The sequence below is a fragment of the Pseudophryne corroboree genome, chromosome 8 (genome assembly GCF_028390025.1).
Source record: "Pseudophryne corroboree isolate aPseCor3 chromosome 8, aPseCor3.hap2, whole genome shotgun sequence".
Lineage (NCBI taxonomy): Eukaryota > Metazoa > Chordata > Amphibia > Anura > Myobatrachidae > Pseudophryne > Pseudophryne corroboree.
The window spans coordinates 341,088,789-341,110,331 of NC_086451.1; the positions used below are offsets into that span (position 1 = coordinate 341,088,789).

The 21,543-nt window shown below is 47.8% G+C and overlaps 1 protein-coding gene across 1 annotated transcript in view; it reads right to left on the reverse strand.

Moving 5' to 3' along the window:
- The window catches only part of ADGRG4 (adhesion G protein-coupled receptor G4), a 102,815-nt gene that overhangs the window by 18,559 nt on the left and 62,713 nt on the right, over positions 1-21,543 (reverse strand). Inside the window, exons 15-16 of the mRNA XM_063938553.1 lie at positions 16,071-16,351; positions 13,268-13,369 (exon numbers count right to left, since the gene is read on the reverse strand). Of these exons, the coding sequence (XP_063794623.1) occupies positions 13,268-13,369; positions 16,071-16,351 (383 nt within the window). The remainder of the gene's footprint in view (positions 1-13,267; positions 13,370-16,070; positions 16,352-21,543) is intronic.

Consider the following 21,543-nt stretch of genomic DNA (forward strand, 5'->3'; position numbering starts at 1 on the left):
GTTTAGTTAACCAGCCCAATGCAGTAGCAGGTACCAGAGACGACAACCGCTCGTAGCCAATTACACCACACACTCACCGCAGGAGAGGGTGTCAGCGACTATGCCAATACCAACCCAAAAAAGCTAAGTGCGTCAGGGTGGGCGCCTTGTGGAGCCCAGTGTACCTCGCAGAAAGAGATTTAACAACGGTAAGTTCTTACCATAAATCTAATTTTCTGCTGCGGGGTACATTGGGCTCCACAAGGAATAACATCAGGGATGTCCTAAAGCAGTTTCTTATGGGAGGGGACGCACTGTAGCGGGCACAAGAACCCGGCGTCCAAAGGAAGCATCCTAGGAAGCGGCAGTATCAAAGGCATAGAACCTAATAAACGTGTTCCTCGAGGACCACGTAGCCGCCTTGCACAATTGTTAAAGGGTCGCACCACGGTGGGCAGCCCAAGAAGGTCCAACCGACCGAGTAGAATGGGCTTTGATGGTAGCAGGAACCGGACGACTGGCCTGTACATAAGCATGTGCAATCACCATTCCAATACATCTGCCCAATGTCAGCTTAGAAGCATGCCAGCCATGTTTGTGAAAACCAAACAACACAAAAAGAGAATCGGATTTCCTAACGGAGGAAGTTCTCTTCACGTAGATATGGAGAGCCGTACCACATCCAAAGACCGCTCTTTGGAAGACAACTCAGGAGAATTAAAGGCCGGAACCACAATCTCCTGGTTAAGGTGGAAAGAAGACACCACCTTGGGTAAATAACCTGGGCATGTCCGAAGAACCGCCCGGTCATGGTGAAAAATCAAATAGGGGAACTTATAGGATAAGGCACCCAAGTCCGAGATCCTTCAAGCTGACGCAATAGCCAACAAAAACAACATCTTACGGGAAAGCCACTTAAGGTCAGCAGAGGTAAGAGGCTCAAACAGAGACTCTTGTAAAGCCACCAAAACCACCGACAGATCCCAAGGGGCCACAGGTGGCACATAAGGAGGCTGAATCCTCAGCACACCCTGAGTGAAAGTATGGACATCAGGTAGGGTAGCGATCTTTCTCTGAAACCAAACCGACAAGGCCGAGATGTGAACCTTGAGGGAGCCCAGACGCAGGCCTAAATCCAGGCCTTGTTGTAGAAAGGCCAATAATTTGGCCGTACTAAACTTGAAAATGTCATGATTGTGAGACGCACATGACGCACGCCAAGAAAAGTAAGTATTCCAGACCCTACGGTATATCCGAGCAGAAGCAGACTTACGGGCCTTCAACATAGTTTGAACGACCGCCTCAGAAAATCCCTTGGCCCTCAGGACGGAAGCTTCAAGAGCCATGCCGTCAAAGCCAGACGAGCCAAATTCTGGTAAACACAAGGGCCCTGAACGAAGAGGTCTGGTCGTTGTGGAAGTAGAAGGGAACGATCCAACGAGAGGCCCTGTAGATCGGAGAACCAGTGCTGCCTGGGCCATGCTGGAGCAACTACAAGTAGGTTTCCTCCTTCTTGCTTGAACGTCTGTATTACTCTGGGTAGGAGGGACACCGGAGGGAACACATACGGCAGCCGAAAGTTCCACGGGATTGATAGAGCATCCACGAACGCTACTTGAGGATCCCTTGTCCATGCTCGGAAGACCGGAACCACATCTGGGAGACCCCACCTGTCCACGAGAAGTTGAAACATCTACGGATGTAGGCTCCACTCTCTGGCGTGCACGTCCTGACGACTGAGATAGTCCACCTCCCAGTTCAGAACGCCCGGAATGATATGGCGTTCTGCCCACTGAAGAATCCTTGATACTTCCCTCATTGCCATGCGGCTTAGAGTGCTGCCCTGATGATTGATGTACGCCACCGTGATGGCGTTGTCCGATTGTACTTGAACAGGTCTGCTCTGTATCAGATGCTGGGCCATTGTCAACGCATTGAACACTGCCCGCAGTTCCAGAATGATTATCGGGAGTAGAGTAGTAGTTGTTCCAACACCGTGCCCCAACCTCTCAGACTGGCATCCATTGTCAGCAGGGCCCAGTTGGATATCCAGAAGGGACGGACCCTGCTCAATCGTTGGTCCGGAAGCCACCAACTCAGGGACAGACGGACCTCCGGAGATAGGGAATCATGTGAGATCTGATCCGGTGAGGCAGGCCGTCCCACTTGGACACAATCAACTTCTGCAGAAGGCGAGAATGGAATTGAGCATACTAAACCATGTCGAAAGCCGACACCATGAGACCTAGCACTTGCTTCGCCGAATGGATCGACACTTGCGGACGGGATAGGAAGCATCGGATCTTGTCCTGAAGTTTCAGGACTTTCTCCTGAGACAGGAACAACCGCTGGTTGTGAGTGTCCAATAACGTTCCCAGGTGTACCATGCTCCGAGCCGGAACCAGAGAGGATTTCTTCCAGTTGATCAGCCATCTGTGGGCTTGCATGCACTGGATTGTCAAATCGAGATGACACAGGAGAAGTTCTGGGGAACTCGCCAGGACCAACAATTCATCTAGGTATGGTAGTATCCTGACGCCTTGACGGCGTAGCCTGGCCGTCATGACCGCCATAACCTTGGTGAAGACCCACGGAGCCGTTGTCAAACCAAAAGGTTACGCCCAAAATTGGTAATGAAGGTTGCCCACTGCAAACTGCAGGTACTGCTGATGAGATTCCACAATAGGAATATGTAGGTATGCATCCTGTATGTCCAGGGAGTCCATACAGTCCCCAGGCTCCATGGCCAGAACAATAGAGCGCAGCGTTTCCATACGGAACTTGGAAATTCGCACATGCTTGTTCAAGGACTTCAGATTGAGAATGACCCACGAGGACCCGTTCGGTTTCGGGACTAGAAACGGCGGTGAATAGAACCCCTTGCCCCTCTGAGTCAGAGGCACCTGTACCACCACTCCTGTGGACAGGAGGGAATGTACCACCGAGTGCAACGTGTTTGCTTTTGCCGGATCCAGAGGCACATCTGTTAAGCAAAATCAATGAGGGGGGGAGGGGCGATTCTTGAAGGGTATGGCGTAACCTCGAGCAGTGACTTCCCTCACCCAGGTATCCGAAGTGGTCTTCAACCATTCCTGGGTAAAACCTAGAAGTCGGCCCCCCACCCTGTGATCCCCCAGAGGAGGCCCGACCCGTCATGCGGTCGAATTATCAGTTTTTGAAGCTGGCTAACGGGCAGCCCAAGCACGCTTCGGTCTGGGCTTAGCAGGCCTGGAAGTACGGGCTTGCTTTGGGTACGCCTGACCTTTTGCTTTACCTGGAGTACGAAAGGGCCAAGGGAAAGTACTTTTTTAGCCTTCTGTGTTGAGGAGCCGTACTAGGTAGGGAAGCTGTTTTAGCAGTAGCCAGATCAGCCACAATCTTATTGAAGTCTTCTCCAAAGAGAATGTCTCCCTTGAAAGGAAGTACCTCCAGGATTTTTCTGGAATCCAAATCCACCGACCAGGATATCAACCAAAGGATACGTCTGGCCAAAACGGACGCAGTAGCAGCCTTGGCCGTGAGCACTTGGCATCGGAGGCCGCCTCCTTAAGGTACAGAGAAGCCGTAGCAATATATGAGAGACATTGTCGAGCATGCTCAGATGCATCAGTAGGCAGTTCCGCCTCGAGTTCCTGAGCCCACGCTTCAACAGCTTCAGCAGCCCAAGTCGCTGCAATAGTTGGCCTTTGTACAGCCCCAGAAAGGGTATAAATCGCTTTTAAACAGCCCTCCACCCATACATCGGTTCCTTCAGAGAGGTGATGGTAGTTACTAGCAGGGCAGAGGAAACAACCATACGTGCCACATGAGAATCTACAGGCGGAGGAGTTTCCCAATTTTTACACACCTCCGCAGAGAGAGGATAGCGAGCCAACAGTCTCTTATTCGGTGTAAACTTTGTCCCCGGATTTTTCCAGGATTCCTGACGTATGTCAATCAGGTGTTTAGAGAAGGGTAGAACCTGCTTAACCACCTTCTTACGCTTAAACCTATCAGGTTTCTTGGAGACAGTCTCAGGCTCAGAATCATCAGCCACCTGAAGAATGAGCTATATCGCCTCAATCAAATCCGAGACATCCACGGACGATTTCCCCTCCCCATCTGAAACATCAGCGTCAGTGTCCGAGGGGTCAGTATAAGCACTGTCCTCCTCGGAGGACGTGTGAATTAAGGCCGCGGATCGGGAGGAGGTAATGGCCCTTTTAGAAGATGAATTAGTCTTATGCGGGCGATAGTGACCCTTAGATTTGGACATGGATCGGTTCAAATGCTGTAACTGAATGGAAAGCTGATCCGCCCATGGTGGGTTCACAGAGGGACCATAATCTGTGGCAGCGGCACAGGTGGACCCACATGGGGTGTCAATTTAATTACAAACGTGTTTAACAATCTGGAAAATGTTGCCAAAGGTGGTTCTTGTGATGCCCCTAGTGCTACAGACCCACTGGGGGGCAAGGAAGCCCCTGAACCTGAACTCTCAGCTGCTAAATTATCCTCCATTCCATCAGTGGCCTCACTACCACGCAGTGTGGGAGAGGCCCCAACGTCGTTGCCACGTGTAGCAGACATAACAATGCGCACAGTAATGAGCAACCCAGTACAAATTTTTTTTTATTTTTGTAGCAGCACTATACCTAATAAGAACTCTCAGAGAAAGGGCCGAAGCTGGCACAGACCGAGGGTTCAACAGGAATAGAACATATAGTGACTATAATTCACAAGTAAAAAATACTCCAGTAGCATATCTTGTGAAACAATCCTATATTATCATCAGAGAAAACCTGAAACACTTGGCCCCCACAGGTATAGTAATATAGGAATAGCACGCTGAGTGAAATACCCTGCAATAAGGCAACCACGCAGCAGCTACATGCACACACATGTATATAGTCACAAACGTACCATGCAGAAATTATGTACCATAAACTGCACTGGACTAGCAATACAAAGTAATACTCAGTATGGCTATATGTGATAACAATAGATATAACAAACGCAGTAGGCGTATATCACAGGGTGTTTGTACCACACAACCCTGACAGTATGCACTCTTTCTTAACTAACACAGTCGCAGTGACAGGTAGAATACTCAAGTGTCCTGCAGGAAGCACAGCACTGGCAGTCAGGCGGTTCCACAGAGGAGGATTTGCCCCAGCAATCCCAGGAACAGCAAGGCTCTATCTGTAATGGCTGCTGACCAGGAGTGAGGGAGAAGGAAGCAGCTCCAGGATGGGAACATTGCATAAATGGCGCCCTGGGGCCGGGGGGAGGGGCCTCAGGTCCGACCTGATCCCCCTGCTGGCATCCCCACCGGGCGTGCGGGCAGTAAAGGAAGCGGGGGGGTAATGGTACAATGTCCCCCCTGACCTGTGCCCATACAGAATCACCCTGGTGGCTAGTGGAACATCAGTGGGAGTATACAGCGCCACTGGGGGTGATAGAGCTGCAGCAGAGACGTCTATCAGACACAGCCTGCTGCAGCCCTTGTAAAATCCTCTTCTTTAAAGTTAAAGCTAAGAATAGGCTGCCTGAAGCAGCCTCCTGTTAAGTGACCTGCTACTGCAGGCACCAACTACAAACTGAGCTCACTGGCATGGAGGCGGGGTTATAGAGGAGGCGGAGCTGTGCATCTTGGAAACAGTCTAAAGCTTTGAGCCTGTTGGTGCCTCGGCTCAAGATCCTACTCTACACCCCGATGTTATTCCTTGTGGAGCCCAGTGTACCCCACAGCAGAAATAATAAATAAATAAAAAGACACATGTGTGTGTTGAAACGTTGGAAAGAGGGCTTTTCAACAGGAGGGACGTTCGAAGGACCATCATTTGGATAGATGGCTGGTTCCAGGGACATCTGGTTGTTACCATCTAAACTTGCTGTTTAGTCTACTTGTTGGTAGACCAATCCATATGGAAGGAAGACCTGATTGGAGAAGCTGCAAGTGCTGTCAATCCTTCTAAGTGCACTGATTCCCTACCACACGCTGCTGTCTACTCCCCAAAAGTAGACCTTTGGTTTGGGTACAAGACTTATCCAATATATTTAGTTACATTTTTAACATGTTATGAGTATGTTACACTATATGTGTTTTATTTGTTTTTACTTTTGAGCGCCCATGGACCCATTTGGTGAATTGTGATTATATGAAATTTCTCAAGTGTAAGGTGACACTTCTTTTCCATTTGGGATCAAGGAGCAGCCATTCTTGGCGCACTTTATTGTATCTATCCTATCCTCTAAGTGGAGGATATGCCTTCACTGTTGATGCCCCACTTATGCATCAGTCACTGGCAACACAGGAACAGGTTGCAGGCCTGGATGCCAGTTGAGAACCTCTTTTCTATCACTAAGAGAAAGACAAAAAATCTGGAGACAATGCTATCACCTTGCCAGGAGTGGATCTAGGCACAGGCAAGTCGGGTGGGTGCCCGGGGTGCTGTGGCCTGCGGGCTCGGACGAAGTCACCCCACAGGCACCCACCGCCCACCTGCTGGTGCCACTGTCAGACGCTAGAGGTCCTAATTGACCCCTAGGGGTATATTTACTAAGGTCCCGATTTTGACCGAGATGCCGTTTTTTCATCAAAGTGTCATCTCGGTAATTTACTAAGCAATAATCACGGCAGTGATGACGGCATTCGTCATTTTTTGGAAGTCCCACAAAAAAATTACGAATGAATACACCATCGGTCAAAACGCAGCTGTTTAACTATGAATCTCTGTAATTTACTAAGAAGTGCAAAGCAAACAAAAAAAAAAACACTGCCGTGAAAAATTACAACTCGTAAAAAAGTGCTAAAAAAAAAACAGACCTGCTTTTTTAATCCGTGATTGTATAGGCATGCAGGGATCCATGAGATCCGTGCATGTATATCAGTGGGAAGGGGTGGGAAAGTGGTTATTTTCTTAAAAAAAATTGCGTGGGGTCCCCCCTCCTAAGCATAACCAGCCTCGGGCTCTTTGAGCCGATCCTGGTTGCAGAAATATGGGGGAAAAATTGACAGGGGTTCCCCCATATTTAAGCAACCAGCATCGGGCTCTGCGCCTGGTCCTGGTTCCAAAAATACGGGGGACAAAAAGAGTAGGGGTCCCCCGTATTTTTAAAACCAGCACCGGGCTCCACTAGCTGGACAGATAATGCCACAGCCGGGGGTCACTTTTATATAGTGCCCTGCGGCCGTGGCATCAAAAATCCAACTAGTCACCCCTGGCCGGGGTACCCTGGGGGAGTGGGGACCCCTTCAATCAAGGGGTCCCCCCCCTCCAGCCACCCAAGGGCCAGGGGTGAAGCCCGAGGCTGTCCCCCCCATCCAATTGGCTGCGGATGGGGGGCTGATAGCCTTTTGTGAAAATGAAAAGATATTGTTTTTAGTAGCAGTACTACAAGGCCCAGCAAGCCTCCCCCGCATGCTGGTACTTGGAGAACCACAAGTACCAGCATGCGGCGGAAAAACGGGCCCGCTGGTACCTGTAGTACTACTACTGAAAAAATACCCAAAAAAAGACAAGACACACACACCTTGAAAGTAAAGATTTATTACATACATCCACACAAACATACATACATACTTACCTTATGTTCACACGAGGGTCGGTCCTCTTCTCCAGTAGAATCCATGGGGTACCTGTTGAATAAATTCTACTCACCAGATCCAGGGTCCCAGGCTCCTCGGAGAATCCTTTTGTAATCCACGTACTTGATTAAAAAAAAAAAACGGACACCCGAGCCACGCACTGAAAGGGGACCCATGTTTGCACATGGGCCCCCTTTCCCCGAATGCCAGAAACCCACTCTGACTGATGTCTAAGTGGGTTTCTTCAGCCAATCAGGGAGCGCCACGTTGTAGCACCCTCCTGATCGGCTGTGTGCTCCTGTACTGACTGACAGGCAGCACGCGGCAGTGTTACAATGTAGCGCCTATGCGCTCCATTGTAACCAATGGTGGGAACTTTCTGCTCAGCGGTGAGGTCACTTTCGGTCAACCGCAGGGCAGAAAGTTCCCACCATTGGTTACAATGGAGCGCATAGGCGCTCCATTGTAACACTGCCGCGTGCTACCTGTCAGTCAGTACAGGAGCACACAGCCGATCAGGAGGGTGCTACAACGTGGCGCTCCCTGATTGGCTGAAGAAACCCACTTAGACATCAGTCAGAGTGGGTTTCTGGCATTCGGGGAAAGGGGGCCCATGTGCAAACATGGGTCCCCTTTCAGTGCATGGCTCGGGTGTCCGTTTTTTTTTTTAATCAAGTACGTGGATTACAAAAGGATTCTCCGAGGAGCCTGGGACCCTGGATCTGGTGAGTAGAATTTATTCAACAGGTACCCCATGGATTCTACTGGAGAAGAGGACCGACCCTCGTGTGAACATAAGGTAAGTATGTATGTATGTTTGTGTGGATGTATGTAATAAATCTTTACTTTCAAGGTGTGTGTGTCTTGTCTTTTTTTGGGTATTTTTTTAGTAGTAGTACTACAGGTACCAGCGGGCCCGTTTTTCCGCCGCATGCTGGTACTTGTGGTTCTCCAAGTACCAGCATGCGGGGGAGGCTTGCTGGGCCTTGTAGTACTGCTACTAAAAACAATATCTTTTCATTTTCACAAAAGGCTATCAGCCCCCCATCCGCAGCCATTTGGATGGGGGGGACAGCCTCGGGCTTCACCCCTGGCCCTTGGGTGGCTGGGGGGGGGACCCCTTGATTGAAGGGGTCCCCACTCCCCCAGGGTACCCCGGCCAGGGGTGACTAGTTGGATTTTTGATGCCACGGCCGCAGGGCACTATATAAAAGTGACCCCCGGCTGTGGCATTATCTGTCCAGCTAGTGGAGCCCGGTGCTGGTTTTAGAAATACGGGGGACCCCTACTCTTTTTGTCCCCCGTATTTTTGGAACCAGGACCAGGCGCAGAGCCCGATGCTGGTTGCTTAAATATGGGGGAACCCCTGTCATTTTTTCCCCCATATTTCTGCAACCAGGGTCGGCTCAAAGAGCCCGAGGCTGGTTATGCTTAGGAGGGGGGATCCCACGCATTTTTTTTCTCCGTTTTACAGTGTTTATTTAAAAAAAAAAAAAAAAAAATGAACCCCAGCACGGATCACACAGATCCGGCCGAGATTCATTGTGATAAAGTCGGCAGTGTTTAGCTAATCACTGCCGTAGAAAACCCGGAAAAAAACACGAATGACATCGACATCGGAACAAATGAAAAATCCGAATACGACAGCTTAGTAAATTAGGCGTAATAAATTCAAAAAGTTGCAGTTTTACACTTTCGATGTCATTCGTGATTGAACTTTGACCTTTTTCCGAAAATTACGAATGTTAGTAAATATACCCCCTAGTGTCTGTGCGGTGCTATGGGAGAGACGTCATGACGTTTCTGCCATAGATCCGAGGGGAAGGGGGGGCAGAGACGGAGGGCAGCAGCGGTTGGAAAGCAGGAGCAGGGCTGGTGAGTATTGTTTTTTTTTATTGTGTGTGTGTGTGTAAGCAGCGCTACTAGGGGGCATAACTACTGGGGGCAAATCTATAGGGGGCACATTTACAGGGGGGCACATCTACTGGGGGCAAATCTTACTGGGGCAAATCTACTGGGGGGCACAACTATAGGGGGCATAACTACAGGGGTCATATCTACAGGGGGGCATAACTACTGAGAGCATATCTACAGGGGGCATATCTACTGAGAGCATATCTACAGGGGGCATAACTACAGTGGGCATATCTAAGGGGGCAATACTACACGGGGGCATTACCACTGGGGGCATTACCACTGGGGGCACTACTAATGAGGGCATTGCATAGGGGGCACCTGGCATATAAGGGTTCTGCTCTACTGTGGTGTAATGTGTGTAAGGGGCTCTAATATGGTATAAGGGGTACTACTGTGTGGTGTAATGTGACTGACAGACACTACTGTGTGGTGTAATGTGACTGACAGACACTACTGTGTGGTGTCATGTGACTGACGGACACTACTGTGTGGTGTAATGTGACTGATGGACACTACTGTGTGGTGTAATGTGACTGACGGACACTACTGTGTGGTGTAATGTGACTGACAGACACTACTGTGTGGTGTAATGTGACTGACAGACACTACTGTGTGGTGTAATGTAACTGACGGACACTACTGTGTGGTGTAATGTGACTGACGGACACTACTGTGTGGTGTAATGTGACTGACGGACACTACTGTGCGGTGTGAATCTTTACTATGAAGCCACGCCCCTATTTTTTTGCTGCGTGCACCAACCCTATTTTGCCTATCAGGAGGGGGGCGCCAAAGGAAACTTTTTCCCTGGGCACCACAAGGTCTAGAACCGCCCCTGCACCTTGCCTCATGAGAGGAACAGCCCTGTGGATCTTTTTACATAGTTTCTTCATGCAGTTGAGGATGACTCCAGGGTAGGAGGGGTACAGGGGAAACCTTCAGTGGGCCCCACTGTCTGAGTGTCCACCCCCTCCTCTAGGGATCAGGTTCCAGACTGTACACTTGTGTTATTCATCATAGACACGTTGCATTATACTGCACAAGACTATGTTGCATTTCAAGACTCTGCAACTCCTCTGGAGGCTGGCCACACACCTATGTACGGGCCCCTATCACGGCATTCCCCCGGTGGGCCCTACATGCCCCAGTCCAACGCTGGATGTCTCTGTGCAATGATGTAGTGTGTCTATACAAATGTGAAATGCAGGTCATTATTGTGCAATAAGGTCTTTGTGCAATGCAGCTTCCACAACCTAGTACATCTTACAGCAGGAGCGGGGAACCTCAGGCCCGCGGGCCGTATAAGGCCTGCAAAGCCACTTGATCTGGCCCTCCCAGGCTCACCTAACCAAGGTAGATGCCGGGCGCCCACTGAGATTTTGTTACTAGCGGGTGCCCGGCTCACTCCTGAGCTCCGGCTTCCGGCTCTGGCAGTGTGCGTGTGCTGCTGTGCGGTGTTATGGGAGAGATGTCATGACGTCTCTCCCGTAGTTCTGAGGAGCGGGCAGCCAGGCAGAGGGCAAGGGTCCGGAATCAGGAGCGTGGCTGGTGAGTATTGTGTTTTTTCTTTCTTTTAAGGTGTGTGTGTAAGCGGTGCTTCTAGGGGTCATATCTAATAGGGGCATATGTACTGGGGGCAGGCTAATTTTTAAGTTGATCATTTTTGTATGGCCCCCGAAGGATTTTATAAATATCCAAATGGCCCTTGGTAGAAAAAAGATTCGCCACCCCTGACTTACAGCCTCAACTTGTGGATGCATTATGCATTAGGAATGCCCAGTGCTTTTTTACTTACATTCTTTTTTTTATCTATATACATTTTAAACTGGCATATCCAGTTTCATACTGGGGTATGAAGGGCCCATAGGTGGAAGGTAATGGTAAGGGCCCATGCTTAAGGGGTGTGGACAGCCACCACAGAGGCTTAGTCAACCATTATAGAGAACATATGGTCTGTTCATCATGTTCTCACATGACTGTGTAATAGACTAACAATGTATTATTCGAACACACTGACATTAGAAGAGGAGGAGGTTCCCTCAGGGCCTGATGCCCTATGTCCAGTGCGCATGCGCACCCAGTGAGATGCGAAAACTCACTGCTGCGATCGCCTCTGCTGCAGTCGCGGGGCGGGAGTGGTCATGCCAACGCCGTTGGTGGGGCGCGGACTGGACAACGCAGGTGTGTCCGGACTGTTTTAGAAGCGGGCCACGGCAGCTGCGTGATGTCACACGCAGCCGCTGCAACCCAACACATGGCTGGTAGCCTCCAGCCAGCGCAGCTAGGTTGCGCAGGTAGCGAGCTACTTGGCGGGTGCGAAAGCATCACCGCCGTGCGATGCTTTCGCACCAGTGCGGGGGGTAGGGCTTGACATTCGGGGCGGACTAGCCCTGTGCGGGGCATGCCCACACATGTCTGAGAAACTGATTGTAGATGTGCTAATTTTAGCACATCTACGATCAGGTCTGAATCACCCCCTCTGTCTAATGCATGCACCACAGGAGTTTTTAGAACTTGTGTGTGATTCCAAATTAGGCCCATTGGTGCCGTTAGAATAACATATACAGTATGTAATAACAATAGTGGTGTACAATTACATCTCCAATACTAGAGAGCCAGAAAAATATATTTTCCATTTTGTAATTATTTACTGTTATTGTTAATGTATTACTTAGGAAGGTGGGTCCCAAACTCGGTCCTCAAGGCACCGTAACGATCTAGTTTTTAAGGATGGCTGAAGACAGATAGTTAAATCAAATGGACTGAGTTCATAATAAGGTCATCTGTGCCCAAGTATGGTTATCCTTAAAAGTGGACCGTTAGGGTTAGGATGCCTTGAGGACCAAAGGCCCTCATTCCGAGTTGTTCGCTCGCTAGCTGCTTTTAGCAGCATTGCACACGCTAGGCCGCCGCCCTCTGGGAGTGTATCTTAACTTAGCAGAATTGCGAACAAAAGATTCGCAGAATTGCGAATAGAAATTTCTTAGCAGTTTCTGAGTAGCTCCAGACTTACTCCTACACTGCGATCAGTTCAGTCAGTTTCGTTCCTGGTTTGACGTCACAAACACACCCAGCGTTCGCCCAGACACTCCCCCGTTTCTTCAGACACTCCCGCGTTTTTCCCAGAAACGCCAGCGTTTTTTCGCACACGCACAGAAAACGGCCAGTTTCCGCCCAGAAACACCCACTTCCTGTCAATCACAGTACGATCACCAGAACGATGACAATTCCTCGTTATGCCGTGAGTAAAATACCTAACTTATATGTAAAATAACTAAGCGCATGCGCTCTGCGAACCTTGCGCATGTGCATTAAGCGACTAATCGCAATATAGCGAAAATCGGCAACGAGCGAACAACTCGGAATGACCACCAAAGTTGGGACTCTCTGATTTAGGAAATTGATGTTGATCGCAGCTTCAGCTTTTTTTTTTTCTGAATACCAAATGTATTCTTTGCCCTTCTTTTTGCCAGACTTGTCATCATTTGTACAATGACATTTTCATCCTTTATCCAGGAAATGAGAAAGCACTAGCCCAACAGCCAACACTTTCCAATTGACACTGCACTTTGGCAATACTATCACAAATCTCAGAAGTGTTTCGAATGCGGACACAACCAGCTCAGTCATGAGCCGGGAACATCTGTCATCCAGAAATAGACTTTCCACACTGATGTGTCACAAAGCAGCAGATAAAGGTTTTTGCATCGTTACATATAAAACATGATTTCTATTAATGTTGCAATTAGAATGTTCTAAATTAGTACAGCAATTTATTACCCTAGTGAAATAAGTTCTCACCTGAATAATTGTCAAGTCGGCATCTTCCACAGCAGAGATACATCCTCCATTGTTTCCTTACACTGTCCTTGATTAGACAGTGAAACACAAAAATAAAAAAGCCTAATATAGAAGAAAATATAGACAAAATTAATATTTCTTTTACATAACATTTGATTTTGAAAATAAATTCTTTGCTTAAAGATGAAAGAGAATGTGTATATTTTTAATTGAGAAAACTGCTATCTCTGTGATTTTTTTTTGTGGTATTACAGCCAGCCCACATAAAAGCTGTCGCCTATGATTCAGCCATGGTTCCATATCAATAGACAAACTTTATATACAGCCCTCGCACAGATGGCGGTCATACAGGTGGGACTTTTCCGGCAGGTCTGTAACGTTGCCACCGGGTAGGCAGAGTTGAATTAGTGTCTTTCAGTCTATTGCTCTCATTTAGACAATTAGTTGATTTGTAAAAGCATACACCTGGTTTACACAGAGGTAGCAGACAAAGAAAAAAGGGGGTCATTCCGAGTTTATCACTTGCTTCGGATTTTCGCAGCGGAGCAATCATGGCAGAACAGGGCTAATCTGCGCATGCGTATGCACCACAATGCGCAGGCGCGTCGTACAAGTACACATCGGTTCGTTATCCAGTGATGGTTTCTATGACGATTCCATTTGCATGGCCGTTCTCATGGCCGTTCGCAAGGAGATTGACAGGAAGAAGGCGTTTCTGGGTGTCAACTGACCGTTTTCCGGTAGTGGTTGGCGAAACGCAGGCATGTCCAAGCGTTTGCAGGGCAGGTGTCTGACGTCAATTCCGGACACGAACAGGCTGAAGTGATCGCAGCGGCTGAGTAAGTCCAGACCTACTCAGAAACTGCACAAAATGTTTTTGCACTGCTCGGCTGCAAATCCATTCACACACTTGCAAAGCAAAAATACACTCCCCTGTGGGCGGCGACTATGCGTTTGCACGGTTGCTAAAAGTAGCTAGCGAGCGATCAACTCGGAATGACCCCCAGTGTAAATAAAAATTAACATGAAATCAGTGTTCTGTTTCCCCTTTAACAGAGTTGTCTGGTACAGACATATATGAGGGGTAGCTGCGGTTCAGTATGTTGCCAATCCCCACAAATTGGGTGTAAACTAAAATAAAAAACAGTATAAACAACGCTTTTTTTTTTTTAGCTTACCAACTATATATATATATATATATATACACAATCCAAAGATCCGGCACTCCACGGGTTCACATAAAAGTAAAAGTTACCGGGTGCCCTCCATGACGGATGTCCTGCACTGATGCGTCCCCACATAAACACCAAAATCGGTGGCACTCCGGTCAATGATACTTCAGTCAGACAGGCTTGTAAGCAACGTTTCAGCGTCCTTTATTGGCGATTTTGTCAAGCTTTATGTATACTGCTTGACAAAAGTGCCATTAAAGGACGCTGAAACGTTGCTTACAAGCCTGTCTGACTGAAGTATCATTGACCTGAGTGCCGCCGATTTTGCTGTTTACATTGTAGGGTTAGCGTTGAGGTTGGGATTAGGCTGAAAATTGGTTGTCAACATTATATACCAGTCAACATTTCTGTTGTTGATATTTTGAACATGTCGACATCTTGTCAACATTTTGCAAGTTGACATTGTAGTTGTTGAAATTTTGTCTGTCGACATAATGATGTCTATATAATGTCTGTCGACACTGTGATTGTCAACAAATATACAAATATCTTTTAAGACAGTACAGCCTTGCAGTATACACTTTTACATTTTTCCTTAAAATCATTCCAAAAAGTAAATATTTGTGTCCAGCCTTCTACAAATCTAGTACTTGTTTTAGAAACACACCGGTACTCAGGATGCCACCAGGACTTACCATTCAGCAGTAGGTGCTTACTCAATTGACTGGAGACCGCAGGGTATTGGCTGGAGCAATATACAAAATGATACAGTACTGGAACCTGATGAGTTAACCTGCAGATACTAAACTAGCTTTCAGCTGAGTGAATGTTGCACTTTGAGATGGAATGCAGGCACAGTGCAGGTGGTGCAGCTGCGCTGTGAATTGGAATGCACAGCACAGTGAGGTATAAACAGGCAGAGTATCCACAGGAACTAGGCAGAGTATTCTTTGGATGGGCAGAGCATCCACAAGAACCTGGGACAGAAACTACACGCAGGGTATAAGCTATAACCGGCAACAGTCAGGTGGGCTAGCTGCCGGCTTATAAAAGGAAGAGTAACTAATAGGAGCAACAAGAAAAGCCTGCCCAGCGTGATTAATTATAGTCTGCAGCTGCATCACAGCATATTCTCCTGACTTCCTGATTCACTAGGCAACCAGGAACGCAATCGCTGACCAGCGTCACGGTTGCACAACAACTAGAGGGAACTGTTGGCCACGGTGGCTGGAAGATGCAATGTCCCTGTTGCCAGGCAACAACCGGGACCCATCACAGAGACAAGCCGCCCGGCGGCTTGTAACACTATAAAAATCAATCTGAACCAATTTGATTCAGGGGTTATAATACACATGTACTAACAGATGCTTTATTATATTACTTTTTGTGTTACTAAATGTGTGTTTTAGCGCCTGATACACAACAATGATTCAGATGGGTTTTCCTCGAGTTTAAATAGGTGAAAATCAATGAAAATCTACCTTTAAAAAATATACCCCTTGGTGTCATCAATCACAGTAATAAAGCAAAACTGACATTAATAAAGAGGTTCAAAGGCCCAGCACACAAGTTTACAGTCTATAGAAATAGAACATAGGTGTTTGATGCAGGAGGTTTAATGCCACAAATACCTTGTAATGTATTAAAAATGGCAAAAAGGTACAAAAAGGCAATTCGAACAGGACCCCATGCAAAGAAGGCAAAGCCCCAAGTTAATCCAAGTAAGAAAGCGAGGCTGAGTGTGTTTTTGATGTCATGAAGAAAGAGTGTCTTCCAATCCTTTATCCTAGTAGACTTCAATGACTTGATTTGAAGGAGCACAACAATAAACATGGATATGTTGGTAAGAAAGATGACAACGAAGTACGCCACGACTGTCACATAGAATACAACATCATTCTGAATCCAACAGCTACAAAGAGAGGTAAACAACATGTTGCATTATTTGGGGATACAGAAAAGAGTTAATGGACATTTTCTTACAAAAATAAATAGGGGGATGTGGTTCTGGAAACGAGCGCACAGAAACAACTGGCGGTTACAGTACCAATAGCGGGCAATTAAATTCTGTCAGTTTTCTCATTCTGTGTAGAAAATGAAAACAAATGACTAATTGGTTCATTTGGTTTACAGCACATTTTCCAGTTTTCCTAACTATCCCAACTATCTCTTATACTTACCTTCCATGGACAAATACTAATGACCTCATGCAGTATGCCACTCTCCTAATGGGGGATCCATCACGGACCTCAACCAATCAGGCAATGCAATATGGTGTGTACTGTAAGTAAGCATTTCTTTCTGATTTCTCCCCAATGAACTTGCATGTTTATTCTTAGTCCCAAAGTGCATAACTTTACATTTTTCCACATTAAACCTCATATTACATTTCGCTTCCCAAACTTCCAGTTTAAATAAGTTGTTCTGAAGAGACTCAACATCCACATTTGAATTGATTACCCTACATATTTTAGTATCTCCTGCAAACTTATTTAAACTGAAAGTTTGGACAGCGAAATGTAATATGAGGTTTAATGTGGAAAAATGTAAAGTTATGCACTTTGGGACTAAGAATAAACATGCAACCTACAAATTAAATGGGGAAAATGTAGGGGAAATGGTAAAAATAGGATTTTAATTATCCTACGGGTAAATCCTTTTCTCGTAGTCGTAGAGGATGCTGGGGTCCACATTAGTACCATGGGGGTATAGACGGGTCCACTAGGAGCCATTGGCACTTTAAGAGTTTGAGAGTGTGGGCTGGCTCCTCCATCTATGCCCCTCCTACCAGACTCAGTCTAGCAACTGTGCCCGAAGAGACGGACATCTTCGAGAGAAGAATTATACACAGATAGTGACGAGATTCATACCAGCTCACACATACAAGGCAAACCAAGCTAACTAGCTTGAAACTCAGCAACAGCTGAAACATTACTTAACAAGTAACAATGCAGTACTCAACTAAAACAAAGTTGTACTGAACCAGATAACGACTGCAGGATAACGAAGCGCTGGGCGGGCGCCCAGCATCCTCTACGGACTACGAGAAAAGTATTTACCGGTAGGTAATAAAAATCTTATTTTCTCTTATGTCCTAGAGGATGCTGGGGTCCACATTAGTACCATGGGGATATACCAAAGCTCCCAGAATGGGAGGAAGATCGCGGAGGTTCCTGCAGAACCAATTGACCAAACTTTAGGTCCTCAGAGGCCAAAGTATTGAACTTGTAGAACTTTGCGAACGTGTTCGACCCCGACCAAGTAGCCGCTCGGCAGAGTTGTAATGCCGAGACACCCCGGGCAGCCGCCCAGGAAGAACCCACCTTATGAGTAGAGTGGGCCTTAACAGATGTAGGACACGGCAAGCCTGCCGTAGAATACGCATGCTGGATAGTGAACCTGATCCAGCGAGAGATCGTCTGCTTAGAAGCAGGACACCCAATCTTCTTGGGATCATACAGGACAAACAGAGAGTCCGACTTTCTGTGATGAGCAGTCCTCCTCACATAGATCCTTAGAGCCCTTACATCATCTAAGAACCTTGAGGAAATTGAGGAGTCAGTCGCAACTGGCACCACAATAGGTTGGTTGATATGAAATGCCGACACAACCTTTGGAAGAAACTGCTGACGTGTTCGAAGCTCAGCTCTATCCTCATTGAAGATCAAGTATGGGCTTTTACATGACAAAGCCCCCAAGTCCGACACTCGTCTAGCAGAAGCTAAGGCCAACAAAGTGACAGCCTTCCACGTGAGAAACTTGACCTCGACCTCCTGTAGAGGCTCAAACCAGTCCGACTGGAGGAACTGCAACACCACGTTAAGATCCCAAGTACAAAGGGAGGTTGGATGTGCAGAACTCCCTTTAAAAAAAGTCTGAACCTCAGGGAGGGCAGCCAACTGTTTCTAAAAGAAAATGGATAGAGCCGAAATTTGGACCTTTATGGAACCTAACCTCAGGCCCATATCCACCCCTGCTTGCAGGAAGAGGAGAAAACATCCCAGTTGAAACTCCACCGCAGGAAGCTTCTTGGACTCACACCAAGATACATATTTTTTCCAAATACAATGGTAATGTTTAGACGTTACCCCTTTCTTAGCCTGTATCAGGGTAGGAATAACCTTGTTCGGAATGCCCTCCCGAGCTAGTATCTGGTGTTCATCCTCCATGCCGTCAATTGTAGCCGCAGTAAGTCTTGATAGGTGAACGGCCCCTGCTGCAGAAGGTCCTCCCGTAGGGGAAGAGGCCATGGCTCTTCTAGCAGTAGATCCAGTAGATCCGTGTACTAAGCCCTTCTTGGCCAGTTCGGAGCAATGAGGATCGCCTGAACTCTTGTTCTCCTTATGAGTTTTAGAACTCTTGGAATGAGTGGAAGTGGAGGAAACACGTACACCGACTGGAACACCCACAGAGTCACTAGGGCGTTCACCGCCACTGCCTGCGGGTCCCTCGACCTGGAACAATACCGCTGAAGCTTCTTGTTGAGACGAGAGGCCATCATGTCGATCTGGGGTACGCCCCAACGATCTGTCACCTCCTTGAACACTTCCGGATGGAGACCCCACTCCCTTGGATGGAGATCGTGTCTGCTGAGGAAGTCCGCTTCCCAGTTGTCTACTCCCGGAATGAAGATCTACTCCCGGAATGAAGATTGCTGTTTTTCTACCCAGAGGATGATTCTTGTTACCTCTGACATTGCAGTTCTGCTCTTCATTCCGCCTTGTCGGTTTATGTAAACCACTGTCGTTACATTGTCCGACTGCACTTGACTGGCCCGATTTCTCAGAAGATAAAGAATGTTTATCAGCAGGCTGGCTTCCAGACTTGACCACCTTCCTTGGAAGGTTTCCCCTTGAGCGACTGCGCCCCAGCCCTGGAGACTTGCATCCATGGTTAGAAGGCTCCAGTCCTGAATCTCAAACCTGCGGCCCTCCAGAAGGTGAGGTAATTGCAGCCACCAGAGGAGTGAAATCCTGGCCTTTGGCGATAGACGTATTCTCTGGTGCATGCGTAGATGGGATCCCGACCACTTGTCCAGGAGATCCCGTACTGCAGTGCCTCATAAGAGGCCACCATCTTCCCCACAAGGCGAATGCACTAATGAACCAACACCCGGGCTGGCTTCAGAACATCCCGGACCATTGTTTATATCACCAACGCTTTCTCCTCTGGAAGAAACAAACTCTGCACCTCCGTGTCGAGGATCATTCCCAGAAAAGACAACCTCCTGGTTGGTTCCAAATGTGATTTCGGAAGATTCAGGATCCAACCATGTTCCCTGAGAAGTTGGGTCGTGAGAGCTATGGACCGTTACAGCTTCTCCTTGGACGATGCCTTTATCAGTAGATCGTCCAGATATGGAATTATGTTCACCCCTTGTCTGCGGAGGAGAACCATAATTTCCGCCATCACCTTGGTGAATACCCTCGGTGCTGTGGAGAGGCCGAATGGCAGGGCCTGGAACTGAAAATGACAGTCCAACAGAGCAAATAGGAGATAAGCTTGATGCGGCTTGAACTCCCTCAGAAAGGGGTTTAGTGATTTTAAGTTCAGAATGGGCCTGACCGAACCATCCGGTTTCGGTACCACGAAAAGGTTTCGAATAGTTACCTTTGTTTTGCATCTGGGGAGGAACTGGTATGATAACCTGTGCCTCCACCAGCTTCTGGATGGCTCCCTGTAGGATAGCCCTGTCTGCCGGCAAAGCTGGCAAGCCTGGTTTGAAGAATCGGTGAGGAGGGAGATCTTGAAATTCCAGCCGGTAACCCCTGGGACACAATATCTAGTACCCAGGGAACCAGGCCGGACGACACCCAGACGTGACTGAAATGTCTGAGTCCCGCCCCCACCGGCCCTACCTCCAAGCCGCGCTGTCCACCATCATGCTGAGGACTTTGGAGTACCAGAAGCAGGTTTCTGTTCCTGGGAACCTGCAGCAGCAGGTTTCTTGGATTTTGGCCGACCTCCTCTAAAGAAGGTGTTGGACGGTTTGGCCTTTCTTGTTTTAATAACATGAAAGGACTGTGATGCCGCTGAAGGAAACGGTTTCTTTGCAGCAGGTGCAGCTGAGGGAAGAAAAGGTGACTTACCCACTGTAGCCGTGGAGATCCACACATCCAACGTTTCCCCAAAGAGAGCCTGACCTGTGTAAGGTAGGGTCTCCACACCTCTCCTGGATTTCGCGTCGGCAGACCACTGGCGCAGCCACAGTCCTCGAAAAGCTGAGACAGACATGGAAGAAATTCCTGCAGCCATTGAACCCAGGTCCTTCATGGATTTCACCATAAATCCTGCAGAATCCTGAATGTTACGTAAAAACAATTCAACGTCACTTTTATCCATAGTATCCAAATCCTCAAGTAATGTGCCTGACCACTTTACTATAGCTTTGGAAATCCATGCACAGGCAATAGTAGGCCGTAGTATCGCCCCTGAAGCCGTGTATATGGATTTGAGCGTAGTATCAATTTTGCTATCAGCCGGCTCTTTTAAGGCGGTAGATCCTGGAACAGGTAAATCCACCTTTTAAGAGAGTCTGGATACAGACGTGTACACTATGGGTGGGTTTTCCCATTTTTTCCTATCCTCCTCAGGGAAGGGAAAAGCAACCAGAACCCTTCTAGGGATCTGGATTTTTTTCTCCGGGTTTTCCCATGCTTTCTGAAATATGGCATTCAATTCTTTGGACACAGGGAAGGTTAGCGAGGCTTTCTTATTGTCAGGGAAGTAAGCATCCTCAACCTGCTCAGGTGTTGTATCTGCAATATTCAACACATCCCTTATAGCCTCTATCATCAACTGCACCCCTTTAGCAAGAGATGCGGCCCCCCTGAGCACATCCCCATCACCGTCTGCCGTGTCAGAGTCGGTATCCATGTCATCCTGCATAATCTGTGCAGGAGCACAGTTATGGGAACTTCCAGAGGGGGGCCCTGAGGTAACAGAACCGGACCAAACTGCCATAGAGTTCTGTAAAACCTGAGTTGCGGATTCATTCTGTGCAACCCTAGTAGAAATCTGAGAAATCATGGATTTGATAGAGGATAACCATTCAGGCTCCCTTACTGGTATCTGTGCTAAAACAGTGCAATCCTGATTACATGG